Source organism: Lycorma delicatula, chromosome 1 (assembly GCF_047948215.1).
Source record: "Lycorma delicatula isolate Av1 chromosome 1, ASM4794821v1, whole genome shotgun sequence".
In the NCBI taxonomy this organism is placed as follows: Eukaryota; Metazoa; Arthropoda; class Insecta; order Hemiptera; family Fulgoridae; genus Lycorma; species Lycorma delicatula.
The window spans coordinates 164,141,698-164,164,299 of NC_134455.1; the positions used below are offsets into that span (position 1 = coordinate 164,141,698).

General features: G+C 30.0%; 1 protein-coding gene across 1 annotated transcript in view; it reads left to right on the top strand.

Annotated features, from left to right (window-relative positions):
* dyl (transmembrane protein dusky-like) overlaps window positions 1–21,920 on the top strand; it is an 80,487-nt gene extending 58,567 nt beyond the window's left edge. Inside the window, exons 3-4 of the mRNA XM_075354777.1 lie at window positions 16,358–16,619; window positions 19,677–21,920. Of these exons, the coding sequence (XP_075210892.1) occupies window positions 16,358–16,619; window positions 19,677–21,235 (1,821 nt within the window). The 3' untranslated portion in view covers window positions 21,236–21,920. The remainder of the gene's footprint in view (window positions 1–16,357; window positions 16,620–19,676) is intronic.
* The last annotated feature ends 682 nt before the right edge of the window (window positions 21,921–22,602 follow it).

Genomic DNA, 22,602 nt, shown 5'->3' on the forward strand with positions numbered 1-22,602 from the left:
TATATAACTTTACGAATTTAGATAGCACTAATATGGTAACCTGAAAACGCTCCGAAAGGTTAATATTTACTGACTTTATATTAATATTTACTGACCCATATTGAGTTTGATAACATAATTTTTCTGATATAATGATACCACTTAAAATATTTAACAATTTCTGGATATGGTTTACCTATACCCTCTCAACGTAATACCGTTCAAATATAACATTTACCGAACGCATAATAGGGATGAATCAAGTTTCCATCTTCTGTTCATAAATACAATCGGCAAAGGTTGTAACGAGTAACTGTAAACCAATTACCACCATTTTCGATATTTCACTTTAATTAATTGTGTTTACTTTCACGTCTGTAGGCCAAGAATCGATATTTTCATAATACGAGTAAGTTAGCATTTAATAAAGCATGATATATTTAAATAACTTTTCTTTTAAAAGAAAGAGGAAGAACAAATAATTTATAAATTATAATTATAAATAAATTATAATTTAGTCCAAAATCAAATCTATTTCTATTTTTGTGGCTATATTTTTCCATCATTTACCTAGTACCAGCCGGCCCCATTTACATAATCTGTTAGAATGTCATCACTTTCTAAAATCTAACAAACCATATTTTATATATTTCTTACCGATGTACTATACCTACCAAAAAATTGCATAATATGTTCCATCTCCACATCATCGTAAAATTTATATACCCTTCTAGCGTCTTCCCTGTGAGGCTATTGTTTTATCCTATATATAATAGATAAACCGTCTATCAAACCTGTCCATTATAAAAGATCTCTCTCCCAAATTCCATGTCAACTTCGAATACAAACTCTCATTCTGCTACTGCTGGGTTCTTTAGATTCAACGCTTCCATAGATTCTTTAGATACCAAACTCATCCATCCGATATAAAAGGGAAAATAATAGCTTTAATATAACCTGTTCCATTTAAGCCTGCCTTCAGTTCATTCCCACGAAAATACTGTCTAACGGACTCGAAATAATTTCGGCCGTAACCAGCCATTTTTTATGTCACCACACTTTCCGTTCAGTTATTATTTTAACTAAATGAATTTGTAAAACGATTGTATAACAATGGTGTATTTAATTTTTCTTATTCCGACCTCAGACACGCTGAACAAATATTTTAGGAAAGAAGAACTATATGATGAAATGGTGGATGAAATTATAAGTAAAAAACCTGATCCTTGCTGTGAATCGAAACCGAGCAAGAAAAATTTCAAATATAACTACAATAAACTATAAGGAAGTATAAATTAATGATGATTTTTTAAATAAAATTTGATAGTTTTCGGTACAAGTTAATCGCCCTCACTATCTGATTAATTATCACATTTGTGTGTTATTTTTTTAAATTTTAATTGATAATTTTAAATTACAAGAGTTTTTTTTGTTAAAACTTTCCTGCAAATAAATTTTTATTCATCTGTAGAACAAAATTCTTTCAAGGATTTAAAAAACTGCATTCTTTAGTGTAATTTTATTTTTAACTAGCTCTACCCGCCACGCTTCGCTGTGGCACATTGTGATTGCATGGATGAGAAATGAGAAACAAAACAAAGCATACGTTTCATAGAAGTTTAATTTTGCAACACTTGTGGATATACAATATTTTTTGTTTTTCCACTATCTGCGTAGATATAAAGGCTATCTGGTTTGCCGACCCGGGAACACGCAACATACAGTTGCCCATGTGAGAAGCAATCCGCATCTAAATCTAAACCACACAATTCTAAAGATTGACCTTGAGCTTTATTGATTGTGATTGCAAATGCCAATCAAATTGGGAATTGCAATCTTTTAAATTAAAATGGTGTATCGGTCGGGATTATGGGTATTCGAGGAATGAGAACATCTTCACCTTTGAAAGGCCCCGTTAAAATCGTTGCTTCCACTTCGTTATTCATCAATTTCTTAACTGCAAGTCGCGTGCCTTTGCAGAGTTTTGGCTGATTAATATTCCGCAACAGGATAATTGTCATTTTTTGATCGAACCATTGCTAGAATCAATCTAATGAAAAATGTTTTCCCAGTTCCTCCTGAAGGCATTTATGCGATCATAAATGCCTTTCTGTTCACGCGTTAATTTGGGAATGTTTGATTGGACATATGACTGAAGATCACCAATGTTGTAACTCTGTTCACGGCGTAAATCCACATCAAATGAAGCAATCGCAGCTCGGGTGGGTGCTGGCATTCCCAATTGACTAAGAACTTTATTTGCAATAGCTAAGCACTTGTCTTCAATATTTATCAATGCTTCGTTGTAAATGCCTTCTGTAAATTCCATTGTCATATTGGTATTTTCTAGGCGTACTCTATGCAAAATATCCTCAGCCATATGCGATCGATATCTTTCCCATAACTCTGTAGGAGATGAAGGGAAGCAAGCGGTCAATATAATTGCGAAAATGCGCGAATTTAGTTTGGATGTGCAGTGTTGCACGCGTCATTAATACATATATTCCACTGTTAGTTGTTTTCTAATAAGTTCAGAGCTTGGTGAAAGGCGCAGCTCAATCACGACACGATCACACAAAAGTACTTCGATTAAAGTGAATATTTAATTCAGATTGTATAATAATCTGAATCAGATGCAAGTGGATACGTTTTTTTTTTTTTTTTGTTAATAAACAATGTAATTGGGAACAGGTATTGTTTCACATGTGACTGCGGCTGTCGTTACCTAGTAGGGCGAGTGTTCCCCTCGCTTCCGGCAGATGGCGCGGTCACTGGTACACAGCTGACCGTTAAAAAAACTGTTTTCTCGCGGTCGCGGGTATGTGACTGATGCGAAAAATAGATAAAAACAATCTTTGATGCGGGTCATATATCGTGCTAAAATTTGAGCTGAATCGATGCAGAACATTTTGTGTTTTTGAAGCGTACACTCGCGCACTTGCACACGGGCACACTCCACATGCATACATACACACAGAGAGAATAATTCAGGAGGAAAGAGAAATAATTTGGGAACTGATTATAGAGCTTGAAATAAGAAAAAAATCATAAAAACATACGCCCAAAAAGCTTTGTTATCGAGTTACGGCTAGCAAAATTTTTCATCCGGATTTCAGTTCGTTCAGTGAAATGAAGTCATACCGAAATTTTTAAGGCGTTACATAAGGGATAAACTTGGCGTTATATAAAGGTTTCTTATGTTTTCTGACCTGAAAAATCGAATAAAACAATCCCAGAGTTCCTCTCGTAGTCTTCATATTATCTAACGTAAAATAGAATAATTCGGTGACGAAAATCACAATTGTTTGGTTTTTTAAGAACAATATTTTTGTTAAATATTTAATAAATCCTAGCCTTAACTAAGGTCAAATAAATGTCATTTCAAGGTCAACATAATATTTTTAAATAGGAACCTATATGTTTTATTGCAGAATCGAATTCTTTACAAAAAAAAAAAATCATTTCAGACTTTTTTTCTAAAATTGATATCTTTTTTAGTTACTAATCTTCAAAAAACTGGCATTTTTAGTTTCATTAGGTCTGACCCAGCTGATGAGTTACATCCAGCTGATCTTAAATTTTTAATTAAAAAAAATTAATCTTTAAATAAAAAACAAATCAGTTAAAGGATTAACCGAAATAAAATCTACTGTTTTCATGAATTTTTTAATCAAATAGTACATACCGGTATGGTACATGTGTCGCACGCTTTGGTCAGTTAAGTTATGTTAACCCACCAGGTTGTTCTAGTGGTTAATGCGTCTTCCCAAATCAGCTGATTTGGAAGTCGAGAGTTCCAGCGTTCAAGTCCTAGTAAAGCCAGTTATTTTTACACGGATTTGAATACTAGATCGTGGATACCGGTGTTCTTTGGTGGTTGGGTTTCAATTAACCACACATCTCAGGAATGGAACTGAGAATGTACAAGACTATATACACTTCATTTACACTCATACATATCATCCTCATTCATCCTCTGAAGAATTATCTAAACGGTAGTTACTGGAGGCTAAACAGGAAAAAGAAAGTTAAGTTATGTTGACTCCATGAAAATGTGTGGTTTAATGAATTACTGATACTTTAAAATCTTTTTTAATGTTATTTTTTTGAAATAATTATAAAAACTTAATCTGCATAAATTACAGCTACAAATGTTTGAAGTGTCCTACTTCTATGCATTTTTCGATATGTTTTAAGAATGACCCATAAACATTTAATAGAGTTTCTCTCTTGGTATCTCTACAGACTTTTGTTATACGCTCTTTCATATTTTCAGGGGTAGTTGGTACTTCTAGGTAAACCTTTTCTTTAAGGTAACCCCATAAAAAAAGTCTGAATTACTGAAGTAATGTCGGAGGAACGAGCAGGCCAATGAACTGGACCAGCTCGTCCAATCCACCGGTCATTGTATTCCTGGTCCAAAATTTATCTGGTGATAATTGAATTGTGTGCAGGACAGCCATCATGATGAAACCACACCGTTCTTCTCTTCTCCACGGGTAGTTTCATGAAGCAGTAAAGGAAACTGATTTTCTAGAAAACCTACGTATTTCTGTCCGTTCAAATTTCCATCGAAAAAATGCGTTCTGATTAATGTACAACCTGTGATTCCGCACCAAACATTGACAGTCCACGTACGTTGTTATTCTAGTTTCCTTAGCCACTGTGGATTTTTCACTGTCCAGTAATACATGTTATGTCTGTTTACTGCTCTAGTAAAACCTGATTCATCGGAAAGTAGAACATTAAAAAAAACATGTTGATCTACTTGAACTTTTTTCAGCGCCCATCGACAAAATACTACTCTTAATTCAAAGTCAAACAAAGTCTTAATTCAAAGTTGCCATACAATTCCCGATGCACTGAAATATGGTACGGGTGAAATTTCAAGCGTTTTAATATTATCAGAACACTGGTTTTTGACATTCCGGAGCCACGCAAAATTCTTCATGAATTAACATGAGGATTTAAAATGACCGCCGCAGCCACCGCTATTTCGTTGTTTTCTGCTCCCAGTATTTTGACGGTTCTTAATCTTGGCCTTCACACTTTCAACATCACTAAAGTGTTTTACAATTCTATTCACAGAAGCACGACTTGGAGTATTTCTGCCGGGAAATTGTAGAGCATTCAAAGCAGAAGCTTTGTCTGAACAACATTTCGGTGACATTCCCTGTAAAACAAAATTATCTCAGTTTTTTCTCTAGTTGTAAATCATTCCATAATTTCCAATAATTAAAAATTAATTAATTTAATATTTAATTATAGTTGGCGAGTAACAAACTAGTAAAAAATTAATTGAAGACACTGACTGACAATACGTTCACTTAGACAAATGTCATTTGGAAGTAGAACTTCACTTTTACGTTATTTTAAAAGGTTCGCTGGAGTTTACATGCTCAACTACTTTTTCTTCTTCATTATTGTTAGTATTGATTGTTTTTTATCTAAAATTTAATTTTCTTTTATTTAAAACTTAACATCAGCTGGATGTGACTCGTCAGCTAGCCCGGACCTTATGAAAATAAAAACACCAGTTTATAGGCCTATAGCAATTTTTAAGATTAATAACTAAAAAACTATCAAGTTTAGAAAAAAAACTGAAAACGATTAACTTAAATTACATATTTTATCAATCTGCTATTTACTAATAAAAATATACATTGTGATGAATGTTTTAGGAACACAGTATAATATGAACAGTTTTTATTATATTAGGTTTGCGATAAAATAATTTTAACATTGACTACAAACTTAGCGCCTATTTTTTTTCTCTCTTTTTTTGAAAAGGGATGGAATCCGCTAATCCCCCTAATTTTTTGACAAATTGATCTGCTTTATTAGTTTGTGCATGTTTGCGATCTTCAAACTAAGCTTCTCATTTGTATATAAGAAAATTATTACCGTTTGAGTTTGAGAAAGAGAAAGTAATGGTGGAAGGGACTTACGTCGAAATAAACTTGAGTAATATGTAAAATATAATTATACTTAATTAATGGTTTTTAAAGAATCTGGTAGATAGTAAACAGTTTAAGGTTAAGGTAGAAGATTAAAGCAGAATAAAAGAAGATGAAAAACAAGATCAAAGTATTAAAACGACTGATAATGAAACAAGCAACAACTAATTTACAAAATAAAATAAATTACAAAATTTTAATATAAAAATCAAATAGTTTCGAGTCTGGTAAGAATGAAATCAAAATTCTATTCTATCAATCTTCTAGGGTAGCAGCATGACAATTCTATTTCAGCATGTCATATTCTATTCAAGAAATGGATCCTGTCTCTGGAAACAGTCAAAGGAGATTGGTGTACTAGCGCGTCAAAGATCGCTGAAGATTTATATTTTAAATAATTATACTGCAATTTTTAATTTGCTATCGTCATTATCAGAAGGAATTTCTGATCACTGAACATCACGTTCAACTAATTTTCCTGACTCATGCTATTTCAAAAATTTGCTTTATTTATGATAATTTATGTATAGTTGCTAGTTGAAAAAAAATTTACTTGTCAAATAAAAAACATATCAACAAATGTGTGTTACGTAGTATACAAAACTGTGTCAAAAACAAAACCATATAATGTTTCAAATGTGAAATTGTACATTATTTTTCTTATGAGTTAATTTATAAGTCGATTCACATAGGCTCGGAATAATATATTATTATGTGATGGTAATATTTTATGGAAAGAAAGAAAGGTAATGAGAAAATAAATTGCTATTAGTAAGATCTTTTACTCTATATGGAAGTTGAATATATACTTGGATAAGTTGCACATATGAGAGCGGTTTCAAGTAATTAGAGGTCGGATTACATACGGTGGTGAATGGTAGATACAGGATATATGATACAATCAAGAATAATAATGTTTAGTTAAAATGACACGAACACTTCCATGGAATTTATATATTTAAACCGACTAAAAATTTCACTTAAAAGTTTATGATTTTTTCAAAATATCATTTATTCAGCATCTCAATTTAATTAAAATTATTTTTATGTTCCATTCGATATGATGAACTAGTAAAAAAAGTTCATTGTTCAAATATAGTTGTATACAAAATAAAAAATAAAGCATGGTTCTTTTCTTATTAAAAAAAACCAATTATAAAAATGTAAGCCACCTTATGTATTCATCAATCCTATTAAGGGTTAGCAAAAATAAGATGAAATTTTTAGGAGGGATTCTCTTGCTTCATCTCGCAGGTTCTGTACGCAAGCTTCACATAGGATTTTCTGTTTAGCCTTGTCCGTGACAAAAATGATCATAGTAGATTTTATTGAAGATTAACAACGTTTATTTATGAACATTCTTATTTCAATGATGAAGAAAATATTAATCAAATTAATAAAATATATCGATAATAATACCTATCAAATAGAAATTATTATGAGGATTTTTCAAATTATCAGTAATCCTGTTTTATTACATAATTTTTTAATGTAAATAAAAAGATTGTAATACGTCTATAATGAAATTATATTCTCATTTCACCGTGTGATTCTGAAATATTATTACTAATAAAATATTTACTAATTTATTTGATAATATGTTAATTAATATGTGTAATAAAATAGTTTCGGTGGTACAGACAATTTTCTTGCCGGCTTCAGTATCCTAGATTTGATTTCCGGCCTGGAAAATTTATAAAAGGTTAATCCAAGGTAGTTACCATGACCATAGTAGTTAATATAGATTAAGATAAAAATTAAAAGAATAAATAAAAAAGTTAACTAATTAATAGATTTATACATTAATAAAGAGAACTTATTTTAGCATGATTTTATCTTTCTTTACCTTTTTCCAGTTCACTCGGTGTAGTCTCAATTAAACCTAAATATATACTGGTTACTAGAAAATTAGTCAAAAGTTAATACTTTTGCTTAAGGGTTGAAAAGTAAATAAACATTTTTTAACTGGAAAATTAATTTAAGTACTGATAACCGACTTGGCTTAAAAAAAATTAAAGATTAATTAGTTTTTTAAAATAATTATTAAATAATAGTAAATTAATAATAATTTATGGATTATAATTAATTTTAATAAATTAATTATATTTAATCAATTAACTGCACTCATGAAAGACACTCAACAAAATTAAAGTTTTTTTTTAATATTATTTTCTTAATATTTAATGTTGAAATTTATAAAAAAATATCTGGGCAAAGTTGAATTTTCTAAACTTTAGTCAACTGACTGATATTCTTTTCATCGAATATGTTTAAAAATCTTTCATTTTCAAAGTATTTTTTTTTAAATACTCGAACAACCCATTTTTAAATCTACGGCCTATAAGTACTACAGAGTTCATAATATTTTTAAAATAAGGCGATTAAAACAAGGCGTTTTTATTAAAAGATTTAAACAAATTTAAAGAAAAAGATAATTTTAGGGTAATTTACATTGTTTACTTTAAATTGAAAACTTGCAATTAATTTAATTTTAATAATTCTTTTATGACACGAATAATACAAATTTTGTTTCTTAGAATATTAAATATAGTTAAAGCTGTGCGTTGTTAGTACGTAATATCGATTAATAATGTTGTGTGGCTGAAACTGATACAATTCAATCTTTAAGTTATTTATTTTTTTCATAATTTTAATTAACAATTAGATGAGACTATCACTGCTTTCATATGTTTTAAATTTACTTTTATATTCCATTCTATGATGACATATTTACAAATAATTCCTTCAACCAATATATTTTCTAACCGCTTATGTCTCCAGAATCATTTAAGTAATCAGAATCATTATTAAGGTTTTCATTCACGTAAGCGGTTTTAATTTTCATCTTATGAACTAGCGCAACATAATTTTTACTGTACACATTACACTCTTCTATAATATATCCTCTTGTTTATTTTTTGTATATAAAATTGAATGCCATTCAAATATTTTTAAACAATATATTTAAACAAATATTCAAATATTTTTAAACTTAAAGAAAAATTGTATTAATTGGAACGCAGCAAGTATTATTTCATTGCAAAATTGTCTACCATTATTCATCCTGCAATTCGAAAACTTAACTTAAAAAGTGAAATCTTGTATATATATATTTTAAATTATACCCAGATCTGGAGAAACACATTAAAAGAAAAAAAATACATAATTATATTCTGTATCTACATAGAACGTAGGCAAAAGTACACTATTGTGTAACTATTAGTCGTTTTAAGGTCAGACAAAAATGTAAACATCACAGCCAACCTGGTTCTTATGTAATAAAAATATTTTCTAGACTGAAGGCAGTCACTGTCTTTCATCGGGAAGATTTTGGATTCTAATCCCCTTCTCTTGCTTGGAATCTTTCACATTCTACATACAAAATTCATCGCTTATCATGAAATAAAAAAATAAAAATATAATATTAATTGGGCGCAAGGCTGTAGTTAGAGAAGAAAATAAAAAAATACTACCGAGTAGTAACTGTAACTTTTATTCCATAATTTTTTTTTTATTCTTATATTAAATAAATATTCAAAATACATCATTCAAAAGTATAAAACGTGGAATTTTTGTTTTATTTAAAACGACTACTGTAATGATAAAATAAATTAATTAGAGATGATTTAAGTAACTTAAATAGTTATGATTTTCATAGCTTAACGTGAACGAAAAATGAAATTGTTTTAGCAATATCGTATTGAAATTCCTATAAAAAAATATGCAAAATCCAAAATGCATTACGAATTTTCATTGTAAAAATTGATCTTTTAATGCAGTTTAAAAGTGAATAAATAGAAAATATTGTTATTTTTTTAAAGAATCTAAATTTTCAAATGAAATTTCTCTAACAGGATTAGAAATATTGTGTACTTATTTCAAGAATTGTGAGTTTTATACAAAAATTTTTTATTTACGTCATATTAAGATCCTAAGGATTGAATGCTTCATAAGCATGATCATTTTTAGTATTAAAATATTTCCGGTTGAAAGACCTTCCCACAGATCACGGAAAGAATAATGATGATTATTATTGGATTTTTCGCTCAAATACTTGCATCCTAGCCAGTATAAAATTTAAGAAGTGCATCCTTTTAAGATGCATTATTCTGAAGTTCCTGAAAGAGATGTTGACAGCAATCGTTTGATCAGAGTACTTCAAACTGAAAATGTGAAAATCCTACATTAAAATCAAAAAGAAATAAAGTAAAAAATGAAAGAAAAACATAGTTTACTGTTTTTTGAAGGGGGAGTAATTTAAAAGGAATATGAACTTGTATATCACTCTTTTCATTATAAATACAAACTGGGTAACTAGGAGAATTTTTTTTTTCAAATTCAATATTTATGCTTGCGTAAACATTTACAGGAAAAATGCGTTTCTATAACAAAAAAGTAGACAACACAGTTGTAGGACCATCCCACCACGCGGCTTTTTTCTAATGCACGGCTTACACACACAAAACTTAATTTAAAATATTTATCATTTTCTTTAAATACAATATTTTTTGTTTATTTAATTCAGTGATTCTAACTAAAGCGCGCGCGCGCATACAGTATTTCATTAGCGCGGGTGAGGTGATACTAGCGGCCACTTTAAATACTTTTTTACATTTTAAATACTTTTTTACACTTTAAACATTAATCATTCATTTAATTCTTCCGCACACCTAGGACATTACAACATAGAAAACGACTACAGCAGTTAGTTGTACGTCAGTACTACACTAGCGCTCCTTGTGGTGAGACGTGATACTAATGAAACACTATCCCAGTTAGCCACTAATTTATTAGAGCATTTTTTAAGGTGGGGTACGACTTTGCAATTTTTTTTTAAATATTATTTTTTTAAGTTGTTAACATATGTGCCAAAAAATAAGACCTTAATTATGCGAAATCTTGAGATACTAGCTCTACAGCCTCACCTTTTAAGTTGAAAATTTAATGGCATCAATGCCCCATATATAGAAGTAATTTGTCCAAGTTTGGTCAAAATATGTCGAGTAGTTGTGGTGATTTAATATGATTTATATGGGATACCTAACACCAAACACAAACATATATACAAACGAACATCCGGAAAATTTCCACTCGGTTTTTTGGGTTCCTTAGGTGTCAGAACGTAAAGAACCGGTGAAAACCGTATATGTCCAAAATGGACCGATTACCATACTTTCCTTTCTACAGCTCTAGCTCTACTATAGCGCTAGGTGGGAAAGTAAAAATCATCTTGTACATCTCGTATTAACTGCGGCATGCTTTTATGAGTTAACGAATTCAAATTTTACTAAACTTAATTCGTTTACATTTAACTGATTTCACAATAAATAACTGTCAAATTTATACTTTGTCTAGAATACATTTCCTTTCTTCTATTGTCACAACCGCTATGGTGATAAGAGAACTGACACGAGGTATTCCCTTTGACATTTCACCGTTTCACCAAAAAAAATTTAATAGCTACATTCATGAATAATAAACATCCCATACGAAATATACTTGAGAATTCAAGGAATTATCTGTCTTCTTTTCAATGAGCCGCACACATCAAACCCACCAAATTAGCCCACCGGGCTGGTCTAGTGGTTAACTCGGCATCACAAATCAGCTGATTTCGAAGTCGAGAGTTCTAAAGTTCAAATAGAAATAAAGGCAGTTATTTTATACGGATTTGAAAACTGGATCGCGGATACCGGTGTTCTTTGGTGGTTGGGTTTCAATTAACCACATATCCCAAGAATGGTTGACCTGAGACTGTACACGAATACACTTCATTTACATTCATAGATATTATCCTCTGAAGTAATACCTTACGGTTGTTATGGAGGCTAAACAGGAAAAGAGAAAAACGCCCACCAAATTGTTCTATAGGTTAGACCTTCACTCCATCCGTTACAGGGTCTGGCTTTATAATAAACACCATTACTTATAAAACTAAATCTGTTTAGCGACTGATATCACAGATGATAATTAATAGTGTCAAAACAATTTTGAGACCGGTAATGATGGATAAAACGTTTATTTACTATTTTCTGTCGCGAAACATTGAATTGCATATAATAGGAGATTGAATACTAATCTTATCAAATGTAGACTAGTTAACGACCGATATTAACTGCAATTTAACATAAGAAAAAATTATGAAAAAACAGAAGACGCCGCTGGAAGATTTCTGCTCGATATATTATATCGATTATAATTAATCTTTAAAAAAAATAATTAACGAATAATTCTTTATTAATTAATGCAATCAAAAAATCTGATAAAGCTAATGAAGTAACATAATTAACTAATTAATTAAAGAAGCAATTAAAATTAAAGTATTAATAGCTAAATTTCCCCATTATATTTGTTCCACTAATCTTGATCGTAGTATATTATGCAGTGATTAGACTTCAAAAAATGTAGTGAGATAGTAACAATAATGTGTTTTCTTTGAAACTTAATTTTTCTCTTATGAAATCAGCCAGCTTTCCTGAGAATTACAAATGAACATGGAATGAAATAATTCTAGAATTAATTTTTTATACTGCATTTGATTAATTTATTGTCGATTGTTTTACTTACACCGATTTTGACATTGTGATTAAGTTGCGTAATTAATGTTTTCACAAACAAAATAGGAAAAAAAAAATTAAATTATTTTATTAGCCTATTAATTTTTTGTTAACCAATGTCATTTTATGAAGTATTACATCTTAATTATTTAAATACAGTTCACTGTTATTTCTAAATTTAGCATTGAAATGTACATACATTTCTTTATTTTTGGGTAAGTACGACATAAAAATATATTAACAATTTAGCTTTCACGATCATGTTAGACATGATCTGTAGAAGAGCAACAGTTGTTTCCCAATGTTTTATAAAAACATTTATACGGTCGTGATAAACCTGGAACACTGTTTATACTAAATACTCGTCTATCATGACTCATCCCTCTTTCAATGAATTCAATTTTAGACTGTGAAAGGAAGGGTTTAACTTGCATTTTAAAAGTTGATCGGATGTTGGAATGTTCAGACAGAATTTAAGGATCAATACGAAGTTAATATTTACATTTTTAGTCTTATTTATTTATGTTTTTTAATGGACTTGAAGAAAACTCACGAAACAGGATGTTCTTAATTTTTTGCTCACATATACTTACAGCAAATGACCTAGATAGAAACTTAGTAAAAGATTCCTAAACAGCGTTGTCAAGTTAACAAATTAAATGAATACAGACTTCATTTAGGGGCAAGGGAGCAGAATGCTTCCCCTATACTTTAAGTAATTCTTAATCATCTTAATATGTTAATTTCTTTATCAAGGTCTCAATGTACCTGAAAAGGAAAGTTGTCTTCTACTTGCCGTTCATAAAAATGACACTTGTGAATTTTTATGAAGACATCATAAAAATATGAAATCGGCACATTTCACAAATTTGCCGATACTCTTCTTCCAGACAGATGAAACAAAATGGACATTTAGAAAGAAAGACTGTTGATCGGTAGTCAAAATATCCTATTTATGAATGGATAAAAAAGTAACTGTTTTATTAACTTTTTTCTTTCTGAACTAATGAATTGTAATATATAAAATTGTTTCAACACATTCCTAAAAAAAAAAATCCATATTTAAAATGAAATCTAATACGAAATGACAATAATTTTATTTCCTTTGTTATTGAATAATAACTACGTAAAGAATAAGTACAACTTTTTATACTTTTAACCCCTTTAAGAAACGTGAAGTGGGTTATACGTGGGATTATGTTTGCGTAAACTCGTTAAAAAAATATCTCCCTCATTACATTTCGTTCCGCTGCAGATAACTAACAACCCATATATTTTAAAATTAAATTAAATTTAAGACACTTTGTTCTTAGATTGTCTGTTTCACACTCTTCCCTCTACTTCACAAGAATAATATGCTAATATTCATAAACACTAATTACTTAATGCAAATTTATACGTGTAAAATAATTATAATTATTATTTTTATAATAATCACTTATAGATGAAGTCCCTTAATTGGTTTTTTATATTGTTCTCAACAATAGTAATGTTTTCGTGCTATTAATGAGCAATATAATGTTTGCTAATGAAAAGTTAAAACAAAATAAGCGAAAAGATCTCAGTAAAATAGAAATTATAATATATAATTTTAAAAAGTGTTTTATGTTACCGAATAACAAAAATTATTAATTATTATATTATAACCGTTTTAAAATTTACTTTAACTTATTTTTTTTTAAATTAATGTTTAATAAAATTCTAATTTATACTTTTAACATTTTAATAACTTGCTAAATATGGCTTTATTCCGTATCAACTGATGCTAATCGAAAAGAAAGAAATATTGAAATTTTTAATAATTTATAGATGTAATGGACGGTTCTGACCGTGTAATTTTTATATCTATTTTAATTAACATAATTTTAATTGTAATTTCTACTTTTATGCTGGGTTTCTGAGATTTGAAGCATGATTTTTCCGTCAACCGAAAACTCTAATTTTTATAATAATAATTTTAATAACAATGAATTAATTATTATCTCATAAATAAATTATGATGAATGTTTTGTAAAATAAATAAGGATATACGAGTAAATATTTAGCAATATTTTTCAAATCTTGTGAAGGTAATTTATTAAGGTGTAGAATAATAATTGACACATCTATCTATTACGTATTCCAGGGATCAAAGGTCTGTAGGCATAATTTTTGTTTTTATTGTAGCTTTTCAAATTTCTTCCGAGTTACACAAGGAAAAATATTTCTCATGAAATATAAGTGAAATATATGGTGATTGTCGAAAAAACAAAGACCATTTTTAAAATCATATTCGTTTACGAAATCGATTGTCTTCTGAACTTAATTTGTTTTAAATTTGGTTCAGATTCATAAAAAAAATCCTTATCTAACTATGAAAACGTGTTTAAATTAATCTTTATTATAAATCTTGGATTTAGTTAAATGTAATCCTACATTTTTTTTAAGGAAATTATTATATAACTACTATTTTTTAACAATAAATTAATTAGTTTGCACTTAGCCTTCTCACATTACCATAATGATCAGACCTACTTAAAACAAAATTCATTCCACGTAGGTGACATAAAAGAAAGTTACTTCTTGTCATGAAAATTTAACTTTTTACAACGCATAATTCTGCAATATGAATAATTTATTTGATATTTGTATGCAAGATAATAATATTTGAATTAACCTACTTATATTCAACAACGTGAATTTTTTTTGTAAACTGAGTTGTGAAATTTTTAATCATTCCTTTAAAAAACTAGAACGGGAATGATATCATGCTGTAGAATGTGATGCAACTACAATGCAATATTAATTAATTACTATAAGACATAGTAAAAGAAATTATCAATTTCTTTTCCCAAAACAATTGTTACCATTGTTTTATTTAAATTTTGTAAAATTTGAAGAAAATTACAACAAAAAATTACCAAATTTAAATGCTGAACATGTTTCCATATACTGATACAACAGTAATGATATAATGTTAAATACAAATGATATAATATTTAAAATACAAAACAAAACGTTTATATAGTTCATGAATCCCGCAAAGATTATTTTTCATGATTATTTAGTAAAAACTATTTATTGATTTTTATAAAATAAGTTGTTTTAGCAGTAGCGTGTTTGAAATCATAATTTAATTGAAAGTCATCGCTTCATTTTTAACGATTGCTGTTGCCTGCAATAAAAATATTTCATTACAGATTATGCATTTTGCTAACCATTAGTCTGATCTCCGAAAAAATCCATAATCTAGTGGAAGTAATTAACTTCTTGTTATGATTATTCTGGCAGAATATTTTGTTTAAAACAGGTGTCGTAAGTACAGTTTAGGAGTAGTTTGTCTTATCTCAGTCCGAAATTCCTGAGACAGTACCTTGTCTCAACCCCTAACAGAAAAACTGTACAAATAGTTCTCCATATTTATTCTTACTCTGTTATTCTACCTCTTAAAATTGACACCGTCAAATCCTTTATTATGTTCTTTTCTTAGATAAATTTTCAGTTGTTTTTTTTTATTTTACGGGTAAGTAATTATAGATTTTCAACATCCTGATGAAACCTAGTCTACTTCATCAAGGTATAATAGTAATATACAAATTCAAAAAAGTGAATGTTGGTTAAAATAACAAAAATTTTGACTTAAAAATAAAAGATGTTTACTCATATACAACGTACATACATCTTTAGAATTTAAATATTTACTGCGTTAATGTTTTTATCTTGTTATGATACGTAATAATTCAAGAGAAAGTTAATGTTTTATTCAATGAATTTTACGAAATTGCGATGAATTGATTAAAAAGAGAATGAATAATTTTTTTAAATATTTTTACTCTTTACCTGCTAAGAAATTATTTTGTAATAAAAGATTTACCTATTTTACAGGGAGTTCGCAGCGATGCACCGATTTTGGATTCGGCTAATTTACCTCTTGAACATCGAGCAGTATATGGACCACCTTTACCAGGCCCACCTGCACCTCAATATGGAGCACCGGTTCCTTCCGGTCCTGGGCCCGATGACCCATGGCCACTAGCAACACCAGACATGCCACAAATAAAACACCTGCAAGTCCAATGTGAGAAGACGCACATGCGAGTAAACATCGAATTTGATCGACCTTTCTATGGAATGATATTTTCAAAGGGTAAGGAAAATTTACATAATAATTCATGGAAAATCTACATAATAAATCATACATTAATACATTTAAATTCTTTTTAATAATATTCCCTTTTGAAATTTTAGTTTTTCTAAGTAGTTATAAAAACCACAACAGGTAGAAAAAGATGTATAAATTAATCACGTATCAGGCCAAATGATTAGTAGCTGTATCAACAATATAGTAGATAAGATTTAGCAAAGACAAGAAACTGGTATTTTAACCCAGAATTCTTTGGTTAGAAAAGGTATTCCCTGTTGTCAGATTTTTGCATGAAAATTTATTTACTGTGATGTCACATGAATCATTCCTGTGTACCTTTCCTAAGATCCGCTAATATTTCGGAAAAAAACAGTTGATTAATAATTCTGAGGTAATGAATCCTACTGATTTTAGACACTTCATATTCACTTAACAAATATTTTAAATATGTCTGTTAGTATTTTATTTGTAATTCTAAATGAAAAATTCAATTCTTCATTTAGAAAAAAAAATAATTATATTTATTTCATTTCATTTAAAAAGAAAGAAGGGTAATCTTCGTTTTTTTTAAAATTAACTTCTTATTTACTTCATAACTACTAAGAAATACAGTATATCTTACTCTGAATGTTAACTTTTGAACAGTTTTCTTACAGTTTTGTAATATTTTTAGGTTAACTGTATAAATTTTTTAATAATTTTGTCGACGGTTTTTAAAGAATAATTAATTAATTAAAACCTTTTAAAATATGAAAATTTCTGTGGGGTCTTAAATAGTTTATTGCAACTAGAACACATTTACAAATAAATTTTTATTTAAGAAGCTTGGTATTTTGTTTGCTGAAATCAGCACTCTTAATTCTGGATGTATATTATTTGACTCTATTATAATAGCTATTGTAAGTCGTATATCTTTCACTATTTTTTTTAATCTGTGCAATTTTGGAACAAACTTAATTTAAGGCCAAGATTAATTGATCTGCTGTAATTTGTTTATAAGCTCTTCTGTTTAAAAATATATTTAAGTTGGCGAGTATTTTTTGACTTGGTTACCCAAAGGTCATTTATTCAGCTATCAGCAGTTCTGAAACTCACTGCAGCCCAAGACAGGTGTACTATATCTAAAATAATTTCTTTTCCCTTCTGAATTTCTCTATACCATTACTAGCTACGGTCGGTTCTTACCGACCGTCCTTAGATGTATTAAATAAAAATTCCAGGTAAAAAATTATTTTAATTAAGTAAACTCCGCGTAGATCATTGGTGATACGCCAATCATCTTTTTAGTAAAGCTATATTCTGCAGTAATCCAGAATAACTATAGCTAAGTCAAGCTAATTCATCAATCATTACTCGTTTTGGAATAGAAAGGAAGTAACAATAATCTTGGTTCACCAATGCTATCTAGCTTTTTATTAAAACTAGTTTATAAAAAATGACAATAACATAGGTGAAGTAAACTGTTCATAGAACGATCTTTCAGGAAACTCTGGCGTAGAATTAAATAATAAAAATAAAAATCATATTACTTAAGTTCAGAAACTTATGTTTTACGTAACTTTTATTCATATCTGTTCGATGTAGGATAAGAGATTAAATTTACCTTAAGATAAAATTTACCTAACATAACGAAATTTTTTTTCTATTTTCACCACCTCAGAATGATTGAATCAAAGAATAGTATTCCAAAATCAGTTAAAACGTCAAAAAAACACTTAATTTAATTCTTTTTGAAAATAGTTTAAAATAATTTATTAATAGCTCAAATTTATTAACTTAATCAACTGACTATACAGTATATATATAGATCAAATGCTATTATAGACATAAACAGTTCTGTTGCAGAAGATTAATCATTAACATACATTATTAAAAAATAGTACGTTTTACGCAATATGAGATGTTTTGTTTGTTCTACTTTTAAACAATAGCTTCATTTCAACTAAAAAAGATACGTACTTTGTTTGTTTCATCAACAAGAATCTTTATTTTCAGTGACAATTCCATCTAAATTAAATATGTAACAGATGATTATGTTTATCCGGTAATTATCAAAATTAATAAAAAATATACTTTGTAAGAACAATAACTGTTTTTTTTTATTTTCACGGTATGTGCCGTTATTACTTTATGTTCATAATAGTATTACAGATTACTTTCTCCATTGTTTATGTATATCTTTGACCATTCTGTTGTTTCTGAAAGCCAACATGACTTAAACGCATCACATAAATTTGTTTCACTTTCTAATACATTATTCTTTATTTTGCGATAAAACTGTTTTCCTAATGACATCTTACATATTGTGCAATACGAAGTTTTCTAATTACGTAGTAATTATATGGTAAGAAGATTACAATACAGCGTGATTTCCATTCATTTTTCAAAATAGGAATTTCATTTTTCTAAGGAAACGTTTGTTAAAGATAAAAGTTTTTATTTTAACTGAAACAATCGTAAACAATGAATTCAATGAGAAAATTAAATTTTCGCATCGATTCACGAGTACTTCAATATTGTCGTATTACGGAACTGCGCAATTAATTTGACTTCTAAGAATAAAATACCTCTTTTTAATTAATAAATTAGTATTGTTATCGAATAAAAATGTTTTAAATATAGAATAAAATTTATAAAGAAAACAACAGTAAACAATTCAAAAAAGTGTTAAATCTTTTTTTAAATCTGGAAAGAATTTTTTGGGAATATTAAAAATGTATAAATATTTGTGCGACAAGCTTAAGTGGGAGACTTTTAGTGGAGCTTTTAATTAAACAAATTTTATATTCTGAGAATGAATATGCCGTAATTTTATTACCCCTAAAAACGTATAAAGTGAAATAATTGATTTAAGTTTAAAAATATTTCGTAGGGTTTTGTAATTTAAAAAATTAAAATTACTTTCTTCGTTCTTTTTTCTAATTTTCAATCCAGAAAACAAATAACACAAATCTACAAATTAATCTCCGTTTATTTGTTATGTCTGGTTGATAATTGATATTTATATCTTTAATGATAATTTTAAACAAATTAAATAAAGAATTCTTTATTGTGTTTCAGGATTCTACAGTGATCCACACTGCGTGCACTTGAAGCCGGGTTCAGGACATCTCAGCGCTACGTTTGAGATATTCTTGAACAGTTGCGGCATGTCGTCATCAGCTAACCACAATACTGGTGGTGGTTATTCGACTCCGAGTGGCAGCTATGTTGAAAATACGATTATTATTCAATACGATCCGTATGTACAAGAGGTCTGGGATCAGGCAAGAAAGTTGCGTTGTACCTGGTACGACTTCTACGAGAAAGCAGTTACTTTTCGTCCTTTCCAGGTCGACATGCTCCATGCCGTCACAGCCAACTTCCTTGGAGACAACTTGCAATGCTGGATGCAAATTCAAGTCGGAAAAGGACCTTGGGCTAGCGAAGTGTCCGGAATCGTAAAGATCGGTCAAACGATGACCATGGTATTAGCCATTAAAGATGACGAAAATAAATTTGACATGCTAGTCCGCAACTGTGTAGCGCATGATGGAAAACGTGCTCCTATTCAATTAGTAGATCAACACGGATGTGTAGTAAGACCAAAAATTATGTCCAAATTCCAAAAGATTAAGAACTTTGGACCTTCAGCTTCAGTAGTTTCTTTCGCTTATTTCCAAGCGTTTAAATTCCCAGACTCGATGAATGTTCACTTTCAGTGCGTGATTCAAGTGTGCAGATACAACTGTCCTGAGCCAAGATGTGGAGCCGATTACGGTTTACCTCAACTTCCTGGAGAGTACGGACCTCCTCCTCCTTCACACACTAACTCCATTCATTCGGAGTACGGACCACCACCACTGCCAGAATACGGTGCTCCTGCTGCCTACCCGGACCCCAGACATCCATCAGGACCTGCTGGCGCATATTCTGAAAATAAACCCGATGTACTTCCTCCGCCTTCATCTACTTCAAATCCACCCAGCCCCTCTTCCCCCGCCCCGCATCAAACATCACCCAGTAACAGAGACAGCAATACAAATAGCAACAGCAACAGCAACAATAACAACAATAACAATAACAACAATAATGAAATCCATCTTCCACCCCCACCACTACCAGGACATGCTGCTCAGTACACGACTGTAAAGAGGAAAGGTGGTGTTAGTGATGAATTAGAAGGCAACTTAGCTACTTTAGGTGGTCGACCGAGATCTGTTGAAGGACTGCCAGCAGAATTACAAGGAGCTCGTAGGAGGCGACATTTGGAGGGTGAAATACTGCACACAGTTGTCGTATCACACGTGTACAAACGAGAGGCTCAAGAGATGACAGATGTCAATACAAGTAGAATTATTCAAGTTGTAGCACCAGGTGATGTAAACTTCGCCCTTAATACAAACAACGAGACTGTAGTTATCTCTACAACTACAGGTTCAGCTGATTCTGAATCTATTTGTATGAGTCTACCCGGCTTTGTCGCCGGATTAATCATGCTTCTGGTCGTACTTGTCGTAGCCTGCCTCGTTGCTGCTTTTCTTTTCGTCCGAGTTCGGCAAATAGATCGCAAAGGTGTGACTACGACATTCGTTCATCCTGGCTATGACAACTCAGAATTTGTAAAGATGGCGAGTTAGTGCCAATTGTTGGCGCTATTTAAAACGATCCCAAAGATTTTACACAGTGTTTCGTTCAACGTTGTAACGGACACAGCCAAGACCGGCACACAGTCGATTTTACAATATGTACAAATTTATAACACCTTAAAATGACCTTAATGTTACGATTATTTCATACGTAATTAATAGTGTACTAATTTACAACTCATTGCACGAAATGCAATGTACAGCTTATGAATTGTGTATAAAATATAAGAGTCCGTGTAGATACAACGATTAAAAAACCGATTGATCCGACTGCGACTCATTATCCGTACTGAAGAAAGTATCGTAAGAAATGGACAATATTTTATTTATTTAATCAAATGGGACAATGTATGTAAATATACCGGACTGCAGGTCCGAGATGTGTATGGTCTATGATCAGAGTTATTTATTATTATTGAGGATGGGTCGTACCGTCCCTCCCTACCTAGCTGAGACCAGTCTTCCGACCTACTTTCCTGCCTCATCTCCATCTTCCATCTGGTTGTATGGCCTACTCTTATAGCACGTGGCCTACTCTGACCTGTCCAAATAATACATCTGTCAAACGCTCCACTTTGTCACATCCGCTCTGCGTAATTGCTGCCTCTTAGCCTTCGATAACCTTATCCGGACACGTACTGACATGTTGTTTCTCTTTTTCACTACATTTCATACATAATCTCAGGGATTAATTATTTTTAATAAAATTAATAGAAAATTTACCTTTTCAATTAAGTTTATTCACATTTATCTCGGTTTATTTTTTCTTATATTACTTTATTATATATTTGTATTATTTATTTATATAAAAACGTGTTTATTCCTGTATGTTGTGACGAGTGACAACCGTTTTCTTTGGCTACAATAATCTGAGAAAAGATTAACTAATGTTAATTAAATAGAATAAAACAACAGCTGACACTAAAACGTGATATGTAAGATTTATATATCAGCTCATGTTTCGATACCATTAGTCAAACTGACACGATTTACAACTCAGGGTATGAAATGAACTTTTCCTTCGGTGATTTTTTTTTAATGATTTACTGTTATTCTCCTGGCAGATTCTTCATTCAATCCCCTTTTAATTTTCAACTAAGATGGTGCGACATATAACATCATCCTTACTTTTATATCTGTATTTAATTGTGTATTTAATTATAATATTATTACATGGACTAATTTATTTATAAATATTTATAATTATGTGTATGTGTGTGTGTGTGTGTATATATAAATATAAAATTCATTATGTATAATATTTAATTGTAATAAATGACTGCTTAAAGTGGCCAAATCATGATGAAACAATTAAATAACGAATTATTTTCTATCCATATGTAGTACGTTCGTTTTAT